The sequence below is a fragment of the Chelonia mydas genome, chromosome 1 (genome assembly GCF_015237465.2).
Source record: "Chelonia mydas isolate rCheMyd1 chromosome 1, rCheMyd1.pri.v2, whole genome shotgun sequence".
Classification (NCBI taxonomy): domain Eukaryota; kingdom Metazoa; phylum Chordata; order Testudines; family Cheloniidae; genus Chelonia; species Chelonia mydas.
The window spans coordinates 99,501,061-99,517,599 of record NC_057849.1 but is presented as its reverse complement, the minus strand read 5'-3'; the positions used below and the strand labels follow the sequence as shown (position 1 = coordinate 99,517,599).

The 16,539-nt window shown below is 45.2% G+C and overlaps 1 protein-coding gene across 1 annotated transcript in view; it reads left to right on the top strand.

Moving 5' to 3' along the window:
- The window catches only part of NALCN (sodium leak channel, non-selective), a 345,337-nt gene that overhangs the window by 263,691 nt on the left and 65,107 nt on the right, over nt 1-16,539 (top strand). Inside the window, exon 17 of the mRNA XM_037896440.2 lies at nt 597-738. Coding sequence (XP_037752368.1) covers nt 597-738 — 142 coding nt within the window. The remainder of the gene's footprint in view (nt 1-596; nt 739-16,539) is intronic.

Below are 16,539 nucleotides of genomic sequence, written 5' to 3'. Positions count from 1 at the left end.
ACACTCAGTATATAACTATAGAACTTAGAATGTGGAAAAATAAATGTGTATTTCTTGTAAACAAAAATAATTTAAAAATCAAAACATGGCATATGTGAAGTATAAAATTGTCAAAGTACCTTAAAATTGGCATTCAAGGCTGTTATATGAACAGATGCTGTTTGAACTCTTGAAAAATTGATTTTCTTGCCGAAAGTATGCATCCTTTGGATTATATCAGTCTTTGGTTTGCTTTTAATGAGCAATTTGTATTATAAACTCAGAAAAAGCTTTAAACTGCTTTATCTGATGTCAATAACTAAAATTAAAATTAATTGTTACATTTTAAAAATCAAAGAAAAGACTGTGTTATTAAAGAGAACAAACACTTTTGTTTGAAACTGAATGAAAGCACCAAATTCAATTGTTGTTTTTAATAATTACATCTAAATCTAGTCATCTTTGTTATTTGTACGTACTATCCAGTACCCCATCAATTTCCATCTTGCTGCTGTTCTATCTTAGCAGTAACCAATTGTGACATATTACAGAAAACATGGATTAACTCTTTCTGGATTTTTAGCAACAAAATGTGATATCTTTTTCTTATTTGCAAGGGAAAGTTTTATGAAGCAGTTTATTGATCGTCAGCAGCAGGATACAAGCTGCTTATTGCGAAGACTCCCTTCGGCATCTTCTTCCTCATGTGACCACTCCAAAAGATCTGCAATTGAAGAAAACAAGTATATTGACCAAAAGGTAAATACCAGAGTATAAGACAATATATGTTCTTCATTGCTTTAAATATATAGTGTGAGGAAACACGGCAAATTGTACAATTTGTCAAAATTTCAGAAATATCAGGAAATAGTCTAAAGTATTTAAGAGCTTTGTAAAAGGTTACATTTAACTTAAGTTGTCTAGCATAGGGCCAGATCCCCAGCTAATCTAAATTGTCATTGCTCCCTTGACTTTGGTTAAGCTATGCCATTTTACAGAAGTTGAGGATCTGCTGTGTAATTTTTTTTAAATGCATCTATTTTTCTGAGCATAATATTTTTAAAATCTATTTGGTGCAAGTCACTTTTTATGTCTGTGAATCATTAGCAAACAGTTCCTGATGTTTACAAATTTGGTCCCTTGTTGTTTTGAACGCAGAAAGGCTCTCCGCCGAACTGGTACAATATACATGTATATGAGTTGGTATACGTCTGCCTAAATTTGGTGCATGCATTACAACAATAAGGGAAAACAGAATAAGCTTCAAATAACATAGTGGGTTGGCAGGGTACAAAGAATGAGAAGCTAGAGTATGCCTGGGTATCCACGTGAGCATGGTGAAGAAAAAGGTAACCAAGGTGCAAAATACTGGTCATTTTTATCCTGTTTCCTGCAAATACCTTTTCCCATAGCCAACAAATCCTATATTTTACAGTACCAATTGATCCAAACTGGAGTGCCATAAAGCATCTGGCACCAATCAGGAGAAAGTGCAGACGAGTATCAGCTCTTCTGATGGGTGAAAATTATCCGCACCAAGTAGAGGAGTAGAAATATTGGACTAGATCATAAGCTGGTGTTAATGAGCCCAAGTCTATTGAGGTCAGTGGAGCTACACCATATTACACTAAGTGAGGATCTTCCCATTAACTTTTAGCAGGAAACTTAGGCTCAAGCTCTTTTGGCTGAAAACTTGAATAACCTAGTATTATAGGTGAATTGTACTGTGAAGGTTAATATACAAGGTGAAAATCAATGCAAATCTAAATAATTCAAGGTGAAGGTAAATATTAAAGATGAACTGTAGTGTTTTCAAACAGTAACCACCTGACCTTACAAAGGGCAGCTGAATGTGCAAATAAATGTCACTGTTATTTCACCTCAGTTTTAATATTCTCTCTTCTTTCTCTGTTCTTGTAAGTAGTTAATGTCCTTTAATTGTTAATTTGTTTTTGTACATTTTAACATGGGCTGGGCGGGTGATATCAGAAACAGTGAAGAGTGTAAGCATATGTGAAAAGTAATAGTGAACCACTTAGTACTGAAAAATATAGCTTTATATTATTCTCCATTGACAGGTCTCCACTATTCCCCCAAATAACAAAATTAGGTGTTACAGATATCACATGCCCTGAGCATGCTGGGATTGTGAGCAAGAGATTGGTGATCATATGGCAGTAACCTTGTACCTATTAAACAAAGTAAAAATAAAGATGTATTGAATTAAAAACATTGCAGATCTCCTTTACCACAGAATAGAAACTGATTTACAGCCCCTGACAATGATCTGCATGCTACTGATATCACAATGATATTTTACAGCAACGCAACCTATATAACAGGGATCAGCAACCTTCAGCACGCGGCCCATCAGGGTAATCTGCTGGCGGGCTGCGAGACATTTTGTTTACATTGACTGTCCGCAAGCATAGCCCCTTGCAGCTCCCAGTGGCCGCAGTTCACCATTCCCGGCCAGTGGGAGCTACAGGGGTCCGCGCCTGCAGATGGTCAACGTAAACAAAATGTCTCGCAGCCCGCCAGCAGATTACCCTGATGGGCCGCGTGCTGCAGGTTGCTGACTCCTGCTATATAAGAAACTCAAAAACACAAAAACTATCAATCATTTCAATTGAATGGACAATTTGTATATAGTGAGAAGCGCATTCACCATGTGAACTTTTAATACTCTGGGCAGAGCAAAGTGTGTTCACATTTCTTCTGAAAGTCCTTTAATTAAAAGTTATTTGGTTAGTTTAAGCACAGCGCTTTCATGCTATTCTTTGAAATAGTAATGAAACAAAGATTTTCCTACAGAATACTCTTGTGTAACAAATCATATAGGCCTCAGTTCCAAAAGGTACTTCAGCAATATTACTGGTACCACTACATGTGGGTGGTCTTATTGACTTGAGAGGACTACTCACATGTTTACAGAAATGCACACGCTCAAATACCATGCTAAATGGGAGCGTTATTTCCTGTTTCTCCAAATATGCAAAATTAACCCGTCTTGATTACACATGGAGATGGGCACATAAATTGTGAACATATTAATTGAATAGTTTGTTCAATAAGATTTTGCAATTTTAAAAAAATAAAATATTTGTTTTTTCCCGTTATTCAGCCAGCTATAATAGCAAATATGAATTTCGCTGAATTTCAGTTTTGAATTGAAACAAATATTCACACATTATTTTTGCGCTATTCACCCAACTCTAGTTATGAAATCATGAAATTCTTCTTTGAGTGCTTGTTCACGTCCATTCCACTTTAGGTGAGCGCGCGCCGTCTGCACGAGCATCGGAAACTTTTTCCCTTAGTGGCTCCCGTTGGGGCCCCCTGAGTGGCGCCACTGTGCCGTGCATATATACCCCTGCCGGCCCGACCCCCTCCAGTTCCTTCTTACTGTCCGTGGCGGCGTTGGTACAATCTCTCTCTCTCTTTCTCATAGAAGAGCAGTCCCTTAGCCTTTTCAGAGTAGCTGTTATCAGTTAGTTAACATACCTGTATTGTGGACACTTAAGTGATTAGGTGCTTGCAGGCTTCCAGCACCCGCCCCGGGCCACGAGGCATGCCACAGGCCCACGACTTCAAGGCTTGTTAGTGACCAGTTAGTGACCCCCAGTTAGTGACCCCCACAACTTGTGTCTACTTTGCCTGGGGGACAAACATCAAACTGAGTGGTGTAGGATTTGCAAGGCGTTTAAGCCAAGAACAAGGAAAGAAAGAGATTTTCATTTAAAGCAGCTGTTAATGGAGGCTGCATTGCAGCCACCGGGTCCGGAGCGCCCAACGCCGGCTCAGGCTTCCTTGGTGCCTAGTGCCCCGGAGCCGTCGGGAGATCCGGCACCAGCTAAGCACCATGAACTGTCGGCCCCAGAGCACCAGGCTAGGCCGCAGCACCGCTCGTCCTCCCCGGTGCAGCCTCCCTCGCAGCCATAGTCATTCCCCGCACAGGAGGCCAGCGCCTCCCAAGGCGCCTCCCAAGGCCCCGAGCACTGATAAGCGCGAGAAGGCCATGGTACCGGCGCCAACACCGGAGGTCCTGGCAGCACAAGCCCCACTGAGCCCAGACCTAACTGAGCGCAGTGCGGACGATGGGCTCGAGGGCATAACGGATCAGCCCTCCACGCCTGGCACCTTTGAGGCTGAAAAGGACCTCATTGAGCTGTCGGCGGCGAGCCCCCTCCCGCATAGGGCGAACCCTCCGGCACCCACGCCATGGGTGCCGTTGAGGGGTAAGCCGGCAATGGTGTGCCACTCGAGGACACCATCCCGGCACCACCCCTGGAGTTGGTCCCGGTCGAGCTCCGACTCTGCGGACTCACAGTTACCACCTGCCCAGAAGGAAGTCGCGTCACCGGGAGTGGGTCGGCGCGAGGAAGCACCGGAAAGGGTACACCGCTCTCTGGCACCACCCAGAGACCGGCACCGGGAGGAGTTGAGACGGCCCTCGCCAGAGGACTCCTGCAGACGGTCCCAGTCCAGGGAACGCCAGCACCGGTCCCAGTTCCAGTCCAGATCCCGGTCCCGGGGATACCGGTACCGCTCCCGCTCAGCCAGGAGCCACTCGTTCTCCCACCAGCGCAGATCTTTGGCACCGCCGTGGCCTTTGCAATTGGCATCGCCGCAGTCCGGTGCCGACTCCGGCCGCTATAGCTACCGGCACCAGGCCCCGGACAGCAGGGACCCTCAGGTGGGCTGGCAACCCCAATGGGGGCCACCAGGCCATTGGCCCTTCTGGAACCCCTGGGCCTATCAGGAGTGCCAAGGGGCCCCATCCAGGGCAAGTTACTCAGTGCAGCGGTCCCGGTCCCCGCATCACCAGACGGTGCCGGAGGCTACAGTATCCAGGCCTCCAGCATCCCCCCAGGATAAAACAGAGACCGGACTCCCATGGACTCCTGCCTTGGCCCGAGCCGGAGGCCCCTCTTATGGGAGAAAGGGAGCAGGAGGACCAGCCAGAGGGGGTCGAGCAGCAGGTAACCTCCTCGTCATCCCTGGATGAGGCGGTGGTGGGTACAATGGTGTCCAGCCCTCCACCGATAGACCATAGAGCCCACCAGGAGTTGCTGCGCAGGGTCGCCCAGAACTTGGGGTTACAGGCCAAGGAGACAGTTGAGCAGGAGGACCCCGTGGTGGACATTTTGAGCCCCGAAGGTCCATCCAGAATAGTGCTCCCGCTCATTAAGACCATTCAGTCCAACTATAAGACCATATGGTAGACCCCGGCCTCCAGTGCTCCAACGGCTAAAGGAGTGGAGCGTAAATACTTTGCCCCATCTAAGGGTTATGAGTTCCTGTTCTGCCACCCGAGTCCATGCTCCCTAGTGGTCTCAGCAGTAAATGAAAGGGAGCGCCGTGGACAGCAGGCCCCGGCCCCTAAGGCTAAGGAGGCAAAACGCCTGGACCTTTTTGGCAGAAAGGGGTATTCATCTGGGGGCCTTCAGCTGAGGGTTGTGAACCAGCAGGCCATCCTCAACAGGCATAATTTCAACTCCTGGGCAGCAGTGGGGAAGTTTAAGGACAACCTTCCGCAAGGTTCCCAACAGGAGTTCCTGGTGGACGAGGGCAAGGCAGTAGCCAAGACCTCTCTCCAGGCCTCCCTGGATTCGGCAGACACAGCGGCTAGAACCCCAGTACCAGCCTCGCCATAGCCATGAGCCTTACCATAGGTGAGGCAGGGATAAGAGGCGACGGTGAAACAACAATAAGAACAATAATGTGCCGGGCCAGAACCAAGGCCAGCACAAAAACCCCAGGCAGGCACTAAGACAGGCTTTTGAAGGTGCGCTCGAGGACAGCGTACCAGACCAATCAGTGGATCCGTCCCTTTGTTTCCTGAACCGCCTGTCCCATTTCTCCCGTGTGTGGTCCAACATTACGTCAGACCGTTGGGTCTTACACATGGTGCGGAACGGGTACTCGCTGCAGTTCTCCTCCCTCCCCCCCCTCACTCCCCTTCCCTCTTCAGGGACCCCTCTCACGAGCATCCCCTAGAGAAGAAAGTCCACTCACTGCTAGAGGCGGTGGTAGAGGCGGTGCCGCACAGCCTAAGGGGGAAGGGGTTCTACTCCCGGTACTTCCTCATCCCCAAGGCCAAAGGGAGCCTTCGCCCCATCCTAGGCCTGTGTGGGCTCAACAAGTTCCTGGTCAAGGCCCGGTTCCGCATGGTCTCTCTGGGCACCATCATCCCTTCCCTGGATCCAGGGGACTGGTACGCTGCCCTCGACATGAAGGATGCGTACTTTCATATCGCCACCCACCCAGCACATTAGTGGTTCCTACGCTTCACCGTGGGCCAAGAACATTACCAGTTTGCGGTTCTCCCATTCAGTCTAGCTGCAGCCCCATGGGTGTTCACGAAGTGCATGGCGATAGTGGCGGCCTTCTTACGGAGGCAGAGAATCCGGGTGTACCCGTACCTCGACGACTGGCTCCTGGTGGGTCGATCCAAGGCAGAAGTGCGGGGCCATGTGGAGGTGACCCTGAGGTTGTTCCGCGAGCTGGGGCTCCTGGTCAACGTCCCCAAGTCCACACTCGTACCCACGCAGAGAGTGGAATTCATAGGGGAGGTCCTGGAAGCAGTGCAGGCCAGAGCAAGCCTTCCATTATCCCAATTCCAGGCTATCCAGCAAGCGGTCTCCTCCCTGCACCAGTCTCCAATGACAACGGCCAGGTGCTGCCTGCGGCTGCTGGGCCACATGGTAGCATGCACACACATGGTCAGGCATGCCAGACTGAGACTCAGAACTCTCCAGGCATGGCTTGCTCAGGTGTACCGCCCAGGCAGGGACTCCCTGGACTTGGTAGTGACAGCCCCAAGGGACATGCTGGACTCACTGTGGTGGTGGCAGTCCCAGGCCGTGGTTTGCAAAGGCATCCCCTTCGCTGCCCCACAGCTGGACCTGACTCTGGTGACAGACACGTCAGACCACGGATGCGGGGCTTACCTGGGGTCCTCATGACGCAGGAGTTGTGGTCTGGAGCAGAGCGGTCGCTCCATATCAATGTGAAGGAGCTCAGGGTGGTTCGTCTCACCTGCCAGACCTTTCATGCCACTCTGAGTGGTTACAGCATGACAGTTCTGACGAACAACACTACTGCCATGTTATATATAAACAAACAGGGCGGGTCCCATTCCTCGCCACTCTGTCGCGAGGCTCTCCTCCTCTGGGACCTCATAGCCCATGCAATTCACCTCGAGGCGTCCTATCCCCCAGGGGTACGAAACGAGCTGGCGGACTCCCTCAGCAGGTTGTACCGCATGCACAAGTGGATGCTCAGGGTGGACGTTGTGCTTTTGCTCTTCCGCAGGTGGGGGTTTCCCCAGGTAGACCTGTTTGCCACCAGGGCCAATGCCCAGTGCCCATGGTTCTGCTCATTCCAGGGCTGCAGCCCGGGCTCACTCGCAGATGTGTTTGCGATCCCGTGGAGGGGGGGCTTGATGTATGCCTTTCCCCCGCTCCCCTTCGTACACAAGGTCCTACTCAAGGTGCACAGGGACAGGGCAGCAGTGATCCTCATCGCCCTAGCCTGGGCCCGCCAGCACTGGGACACATTGCTGCTAGAGCTGTTGGTGGAGGCCCCGGTAATCCTGCCCGTACACCAGGACCTCATTACGCAGGACGGCAGGAGGCTTCTCCACCACAACCTGCAGTCACTGCACCTGACGGCGTGGAGGCTCTGTGGCTAAACGCCCTGGAGAGCCAGTACTCCCTTCCCGTGTAGCAGATTTTGCTTGGCAGTAGAAAGCCCTCTACCAGGGTGACCTATATGGCCAAGTGGAACAGGTTCTCGTGTTGGTGTGAACCCCGACACGTGCAGCCGTGTTAGGCCCTGGTGCAGGCCATTCTGGAGTACCTCCCTGCACCTCAAGCAGCAAGGGTTAGCCCCATCCTCACTCAGAGTACACCTGGAGGCCGTCTCAGCCTTCCGTCCGGAGTTCTTGGGGGGCTCAGTGTTTTCCCACCCAATGGTGGGACAGTTCCTTAAAGGATTGGAGAGGGTGTTTCCACACTCAGGCCCCCCAGTCCCTCCATGGAACCTTAACCTGGTCCTCTCTAAACTCATGGGACCCCCTTTCGAGCATCTTGCTTCCTGTTCTCTCCTCCACCTTTCCTGGAAGGTGGCATTTCTGGATGCCATTACCTTGGCCAGAAGGGTGTCCGAACTGAGGGCCCTCACCTCTGAGCCACCATATACAGTATTTCACAAGGACAAGATGCAGCTCCGACCGCACCCCAAGTTCCTCCCTAAGGTGGTCTCCCAATTCCATTTGGGCCAGGACATTTGTCTGCCGGTGTTCTTCCCGAAACCCCATACGGACCCGAGTCATCGCAGCTTGCACACCCTGGATGTGCGTCGAGCACTGGCGTTCTATTTGGAGCACACCAAGCCCTTTCGCAAATCCGCGCAGCTGTTTGTGGCTGTAGCCGAGAGAATGAAATGATTTCGTCTTGGATTACAAGCTGCATCTGGGCGTGCTATGAGCCCGCAGGTGTTCTGGCCCCGGCGGTCACGGCCCACTCCACCAGGGCGCAAGTGACTTCCACGGCTTTCCTGGCACAGGTCCCGATCCAGGAGATCTGCAGAACAGCCACCTGGTCCTCGGTGCACACCTTCACGACCCACTACGCCGTCAACCAGCAGGCCAGAGAGGACGCAGTAGTTGGCAGAGCGGTCCTCCAATCAGTTGTTCCGTGACTTCTACCCTCCTCCAGAAGTAAGCTTGTGATTCACCTAATGTGGAATGGACGTGAACAAGCACTCGAAGAAGAAAAAACGGTTACTTACCTTCTCGTAACTGTTGTTCTTCGAGATGTGTTGTTCACGTCCATTCAACCACCCACCCTCCTACCCCTCTGTCGGAGTTGCCGGCAAGAAGGAACTGGAGGGGGTTGGGCCAGCAGGGGTATATGTGCACGGTGCAGTGGCACCACCTGGGGGGCCCTGCTGGCCCAACGGGAGCCGCTAAGGGAAAAAGTTTCCGATGCTCGTGCACGCAGCACGCGCACACCTAATGCGGAATGGACATGAACAACACATCTCGAAGAACAACAGTTATGAGAAGGTAAGTAACCATTTTTTCTGATGACTTAAAGGGTAGAATTAAATATAAATAACATGTCTGGTCAGATGTTGCATGAAACTGAGTGTTTACACATTCACGCAGGAAGCAAGAGAGCACTAGGTAGGATTTAGTCAGAGTGATTACTGTAGCATGCTATAGTTAGTTTCCATGGCAACCTCTCATCTGTATGAACCAATTTTCTTAAAAATATCGTTTCCTTTAAGCAAGCATGGAATGATATTGTATGTATACTTTACATTCCTGTGTCAAAAAGAAACATAACTATTTAACTGATACCAGTGCCTCATAGAATGTACCCTACTACTACTGATGAGACCGTGATGGCTTTAGCAGTTTTTCACCTCTTCTTTGCACTGACAGTGCAAAAGTCAGGTTTGGAACCAAAAGACAAGATTCTGCTCAATGTTGTTGCTCTTCCCCATACCTCCTCCTCGTGGTGTCTGTAATGTGTCTAGCCATTCCATTTTCTCTTTGAATTATGTCAGCATTTCTGTTTTCCACCCCTACTGACTTGATAGGCAGCACTTAATTTATATTACATATTTGCTTACTTCCACCTGAGAAATTTTCTTTTGTTTTATCTCTATAGTGTAGTGACGAGCTTACTGACATTTATATTCAATACCAAAGTGACATGCAATTCACGACAATGTGAATCACAATTTATCTCCTTTGGTCTCCTGTAAAGTTGAGACTGCAAATAATAAATCTTCCCAGTATCAGAGTTATTTATTTCCCTTCAAGGATTTTCTCTAGTTTTAAAGGGAAAATGAGCTTGCATTGCACTCCTTATTTTTTTATGACCCTTACCTTTCTGACCCAAATACCTATTCTAAAACTTTGGCTATATGTAGGCATTTGTGTTTAGGAAATATTTTTCTTGTCCCAAAATGGCAGAAACATTGAATATTCTTATGACAGTAATTTATTTGTGACAAGCATTATTGTGTGTAAGGTAACCTAATAATCTGACCATGACTTCTGACAAAATTTCTTTACCCATACACATTATCATTACCTGGTAACAACAGTTGACTTGTGTCATGAATAGGAGGAAGGGTAGCAACCTTTATGTATCTTTGGCAGCTGTACTGGGTTGCCTTACCTGTAAAGGGTTAAGCAATTCAAATAACAAGGTTGGCACCTGACCAGAAGGACCAATGAGAAAAGAAGATACTTTCAAATCTGGGGGGGAGGGATTTTTTTTTTTTTGCTATGTGTGTTGTTTCCTTACCAGACGGAGAGAGAAGCCAAGCAGGTACAATATTTCCTGTGATAGACCCAGGCCAGTTGGGTACAGCAGAGTAGTAGAAGGCAGAGGCCATTGGATAAGCAGTTTTCTGTTCCCTGAGTGACCAGAGCAGGAGCTGCGCTAGAGCAATCAGGAACCTGCTAGAACCAATTAAGACAGGCAAGCTAATTAAGACACCTGGAGCCAATTAAGAACATACAAGAATCAGTTATGGCAGGCAGACTAATCAGGACACCTGGTTTACAAAGGACCTCCCATCAGTTAGTGGAAAACATGCAAGGAGCAGGGAGTGAGAAGGCGTGCTTCTGGAGGACTGAGGAGTACAAGCGTGATCAGGCTTCAGGAGGAAGATCCTGCTGTGAGGATAAAGAAGGTGTTGAGGGGAGGCCATGGGGAAGTATCCCAGGGAGTTGTAGCTGTCACACAACTGATACAGGAAACATTGTAGACAGCTGCTATCCACAGGGCCCTGGGCTGGAACCCGGTGTAAAGGGCGGGCCCGAGTTCTCCCCATCCCCCTAACTCCTCATCGGACACAGGAGGAGTTGACCTGGTCTGTTAGCAACACCAGAAGGGACGGTCTAATTTGGAAAGGGATCTGACTTGTCCCCGACCCACTAGGTGGGACACAGAGACTGCGGGGATTGTTCTCCGTTTCCCCCATGCTGACTAGTGATGAGGTTAGCTGAGTGAATGGCAGGTTTGAGCCTCTAGCAGAAGCGGCCAAACTGAGGGCTGCCATGAACCTCTGAGGCGAGCAAATCCGCCAAAAAGTGCAGGACCCACCAAGGCAGAGGAGGAACTTTGTCACACTCCTGAAAATATACCTGGAATAATCCATCTAAAACAACAAAAACTGTGAGTAGGACAAGGAAATGCGTTAGGTTATCTGTTGGTTTGGCTTCTGAATTTTCCTATGCTACAGAGGTAGTTTCATTCCTGTTTTTGTAACTGTGAAGCTGAACCCAGAGGGAATCCTCTGTGTGTTTAAATCTTTTTACTACCCTGTAAAGTTACCTTCCATTCTGCTTTTGCAGGTGTGATTCTTTTACTTTTTTCTTTATAAAAAAAGGTCTTCTTTTAAGAACCTGATTGATTTCACTGTCCTGAAGACAAAGGGTCTGGTCTGTGCTCACATTGCAAAGGCAACTGGTTGGTAGTTTATTTTCAAGCCTCCCCAGGAAAGGGGGTGAAGGGGCTTGGGGGGATATTTGGGGGGGGATAGGGATTCCAAGTGACCCTTCCCTGAATATTTTGTGTAAATCACTTGGTGCTGACAGCAATATCAGTCTAAGGAATTAGTGCCTTAGAGAAGTTTTAACCTAAGCTGGTAAAATATAAGCTTAGGGGGTCTTTCATGCAGGTCCCCACATCTGTACCCTAGAGTTCAGAGGGGGGGAGGAACCCTGACAACTTGAAGTTGTATCATCTCACCAATCTCTAAAAAAACATAATAATGTTCCCTAAAATAGTTATCTCAACCCTACACCTCACTTTTCAATAATGACTACTTTTCTGTGTAGACATTTTTTTTCAGTTCTTCTAGCTGAAATATCTAAACCACTGGTCTTGCAGAACATCTGCTGTAGATGTGATGGGAGGAAGAGGAGTATGAGAAGAAAAGGGAAAGGGGCAGACAGGTACATCTTTGATTTAGCTACAAGACAGTTGGTCATGAAGTCATTCATCTGTAGTTTTGGTTGGTGAGAAGAGGATGGCAGCTGGATGAGAGGGGATCAGAGTAAAATTTGGAGGAAAGGAAATCCAGGTAGCAAGTATTAGGACTTTGCAGTTAAAGGGGAGGAGAGAGGTAGGATGAAAGATAGAGAGGAACAGTAGGTGTAATTGAAGGAAGTTTATTACAAGCTAGGCCTAGAATTATAGTCAGTAGGACCAGCATATTGCATTTCATAACAACACACTGTAAATGTGATCAGCTGCATCACTTTATACCTTTCAAGCGTTTTCTTTTGTCACCTACAATGACACTAGCTATGCGTGTCCAATGCCCTTAGAACCAGATTCTCATTTACATTAAAGCACCTTTGCCCTGCCAGTGTCAGTGCACAGGGAAATAACATTGAGTTATTAGCTAGTTTCTGTCCAAACTGACATAAGATTTTTCTCATTACTTGTTGAAAATTATGCTGATATATTATATGAACTCATACATGTTTCCACCCGAAATACAGATTATATTTTTAATTAACAGATATAATATACAGTAGGCTCTTCATTCAGCTATGCTATATAAATTGAACCACCACTTGTCATCTGCCAAACTCCCAAGTAAAACACACACGGTGGATGTTATTTTCTTGCTTGCATTCCTTAGGATAGAACAGAAAAATATTTCCATATGGTTCTACAGATGGGAAATAATAATTACGTTTAAAATATTGCATTGCTGTTATCGTTACATAACTGCAAACTCGTCATGTTTAGAAGAAAAGTTCCAAGGTTACCATGGAAAAGTATATTACATCTACCTTATCAGTTGTCCCCAAAACATTCCAGGGATTTATAGTTCACTGTCCACTATGAATCCAGGTCTTTTATTACAAAACACCCACCTGCACTAACCTTCATGCTTCTGTTAACATCAAATTTTGTAATATCAAAATTAATACAATATAATTTCCCTGGCTCTGTAAAATTTAATATAAAAAAGATATTTCTGTGCAATTCTCTCTGTAAACTAGAAAATTTTGCTAAGATGTATAAATGTAGAAAAATCTGACTATTCAGTAGTAGTTTGCAATATTTAACGTCACTGGACCTGATCCTCAGAGGAAGTCAATGGAACTATGCCATTTTACATGAGCTGAGGAACTGACCCATGATCATTAGATTTGATCTAGCATAATTAATAAATCAGTATTGTCCTGTGATGCCTTGATTTTTATTTCATGAACTAAATCTTTTTATCCAGGAAGAACAGCCTTGGATTTTTACGATGGTTATTTTAAAAATTTAAAAAAATTGTTTACTATTAAAATATGTGCTATACCCTTTTCCAGCAGCTTGTGGCACTGCAGAGCAATACTGCTCTGTGATTTTTTTTTTTTTTTAACTGGCATATGCTACAATCGTTTGTTGCATGTATTTTGGGTAACTGACGATTCCTAAGAAAAATGAAAGAATAAAAAGTCAGACTCACTATCAGGATCAAAAAAAGAAAAGGAGGACTTGTGGCACCTTAGAGACTAACAAATTTATTTGAGCATCAGCTTTCGTGAGCTACAGCTCACTTCATCGCATGCATCGAGTAATTTTGGCTGTTTTAAATCGACTCTGTCAGTGATAGTAGTGAAATGTGCCAGCACTTGTTGAAGAAACATTAGAGCCATATCAATGATTTCTTAATTCCTTGTTCTCAGGCAACACCTGCACAAATAAATTCTTGGGAATCAAAAGAGCCCTGGTAATGATTTCCTAGTAGTGTGTGTTTTCTATGACATCCATCTAAAATCTTTTTATTGATGAAGCTGTAAGAGTGGTTTGCTGACCTGTCACAGCTGCTCCACTCCGATTAAAGTAACCTGTAGGAGTTCTTTAAAACAAAAGTTCTTAAGAAGATATTTAACAATAATCAGATGTTGTAGGCAAAAGCAGGGCACTGTCTTCCGCTAAGAAATAATGATGCAATACAATAAAAGGTTATATAACACTGTAGTCATTGCACTGTGCACCTTTATGAGCTGCATACATAACAAAGAAATAAATAATGAATAACCATATACTTAGTGAGTCTTCCCAGCACTTTACAATATATAATAAAAGAAAACAGCAGGCTAAATATAACCTAAAATAAGCTTAATAGAGTATAATATACTTACTTAAATCTATATCATGTGATCAGGTATTGTCTTTTCTACATTAAAGCTACTAATAATTTCCTCTACATGATTCAGGAACTCTGCTGGCATAACAAGTTTTAATTGCCACACTCCTTATGTACCAGCATGCCACATGAAGACATTATTAAATGAAACGGCAATCATTAAACCCAATTGTATGTTCTCACTTACAATACTGTAGCATTTTGTCTGTGACACTATGTACATTTGGAAACTGAAGTTGGGAACATCTTGGTTTAATTAGCTAATACATAAAATAACTTAAGAAAAAATACTTAATATGTAAAAAACTGCAATGTTTTCCTGAATAAGGTTTTTTTCTAGTAGGCCCATTGGTACCTGAAATTGATGAATCTCTTTGACTGTTGATACTTGATTTAATCTCAGATGCTGCCTTTAAATATGAGAAATGGATAATTTGGGCACTTCTAAAGAATTCTTCCTCAAGGTTGTCCCTCCCAGATATTGTTGGCCAAATCTTCAAAGGTGCACTTGTAGAGTTGGGTCTACATTTTTTGCTTGTGCTCAGATTAGGTATACACAACTTTTAATGTATATAGACAAGTCACAGCTTATATAGCATTATATACATGTTGCAAATGAGAATTACATATGCATACAGGTACCACAGCCATTAGTGGAGAACATGCTCAACTTTATGGTCTAAATCGTCCCATTGACTTTGATTAGGCTACTCACAGCACATAAAGTTACACATGTTTATAATTGTTTGCTGGATCGGGGCCTAAGATGTCCACAGCTAATACCTCCCAATATTGGAAATACTGTCATTATGTCCCACTCCTAACTTTAGGAAAATAATTCAGTTCTTCAGTTACTACATTTGGTAATCATCGACATTAGAAGAAAAAAATCAAACAAAAAATTGCCATTGCTCTCAGCAGTCTCAATTATATCTAAATCCACAACAGGGTACCATGTTCATAAATCCACTAAACCTGTGATGAACTATTGAGAATCACATTAAACCAAGATGCACACAAAATATATTTTTATATATGCGCACTTACTCATATACACATATATATATATATATATATATATATATATATACACAGTATTATGAATCCACATCCCAATGCGAAACAGATCTGTTACAAGTATTCAATAAATCTGAATTCTTTTTGATTTACAGAATAGTCTGTTACTGATGTATACATATAGCAGGTATTATAGAATCAGAGAAATGTAGGGCTGGAGAGATCATCTACTACAACAACCTGTGCTAAGGAAGGCCCAAGTAAACATAGACCATTCTGACAGATGTTTGTCCAACCTCTTCTTACAAACCTCTAATGATGGGGATTCCACAACCTCCCTTAGAAGCCTATCTCAGTGCTTAACTATCCTTATAGTTAGAAAGTTTTTCCTAATATCTAAACTAAATCTGCCTTGCTGCAGATTAAGCCCATTACTTCTTGTCCTGCCTTCAGTGGACGTGAAGAACAGTTGATCACAGTCCTCTTTCTAACAGCCCTTAACACAGCCCTTAACATATTTGAAGACTGTTGTTAGGTCCCCCCTCAGTCTTCTTTTCTGATGACAGAACATGCCCAGTTTTTCTAACCTTTTCTCATAGATCAAGTTTTCTAAATCTCTTCCCACATTTGTTGCTCTCCTCTGGAGTCTTTCCAGTTTATTCACAGCTTTCCTGAGATGTGGCACCAAGAATTGGACAGGGTACTCCAGCGAAGGCCCCAACAGTGCTGAATAGAGTGCGACAATTACTTCCTGTGTGTTGCATATAACACTCCTGTTAATACCCCCTAGAATGACACTAGCCTTTTTTTGCAAGTGCATCCCGTTGATGACCTATGTTCAATTTGTGATCCACTATGACCCCCAGATCCTTTACAGCAGTACCACCACCTATCCAGTTATGCCCCATTTTGTAGTTATGCATTAGATTTTTTCCTTCCTAAGTGAAGTACTTTGCACTTACCTTTATTGAATTTGATAGACAGACCAATTCTCCAATTTGTCAAAGTCCTTTTGAATTCTCATCCTGCCCTCCGAACCCCTTGCAGCTTGGTATCATCTGCACATTTTATTAGCATACTCTCCACTCCATTATCCAAGTCATTAATGAAAATATTGAATGGTATCAGACCCAGGGCTGACCCCTGCAGGATCCCACTAGATACACTCTTCCAGTTTGACAGGGAACCACTGATAACTGCTCTTTGAGTATTGTCTTTCCCCAGGTTGTGCACCCACCTTGTAGCAATTTCATCTAGACCATGTTTCCCTTGTTCATTTATGAGACTGTCATGTGGTACTGTGTCAAAAGCCTTACCAAAATCAAGATATATCAAGTCTACTTCTTTCCCCGC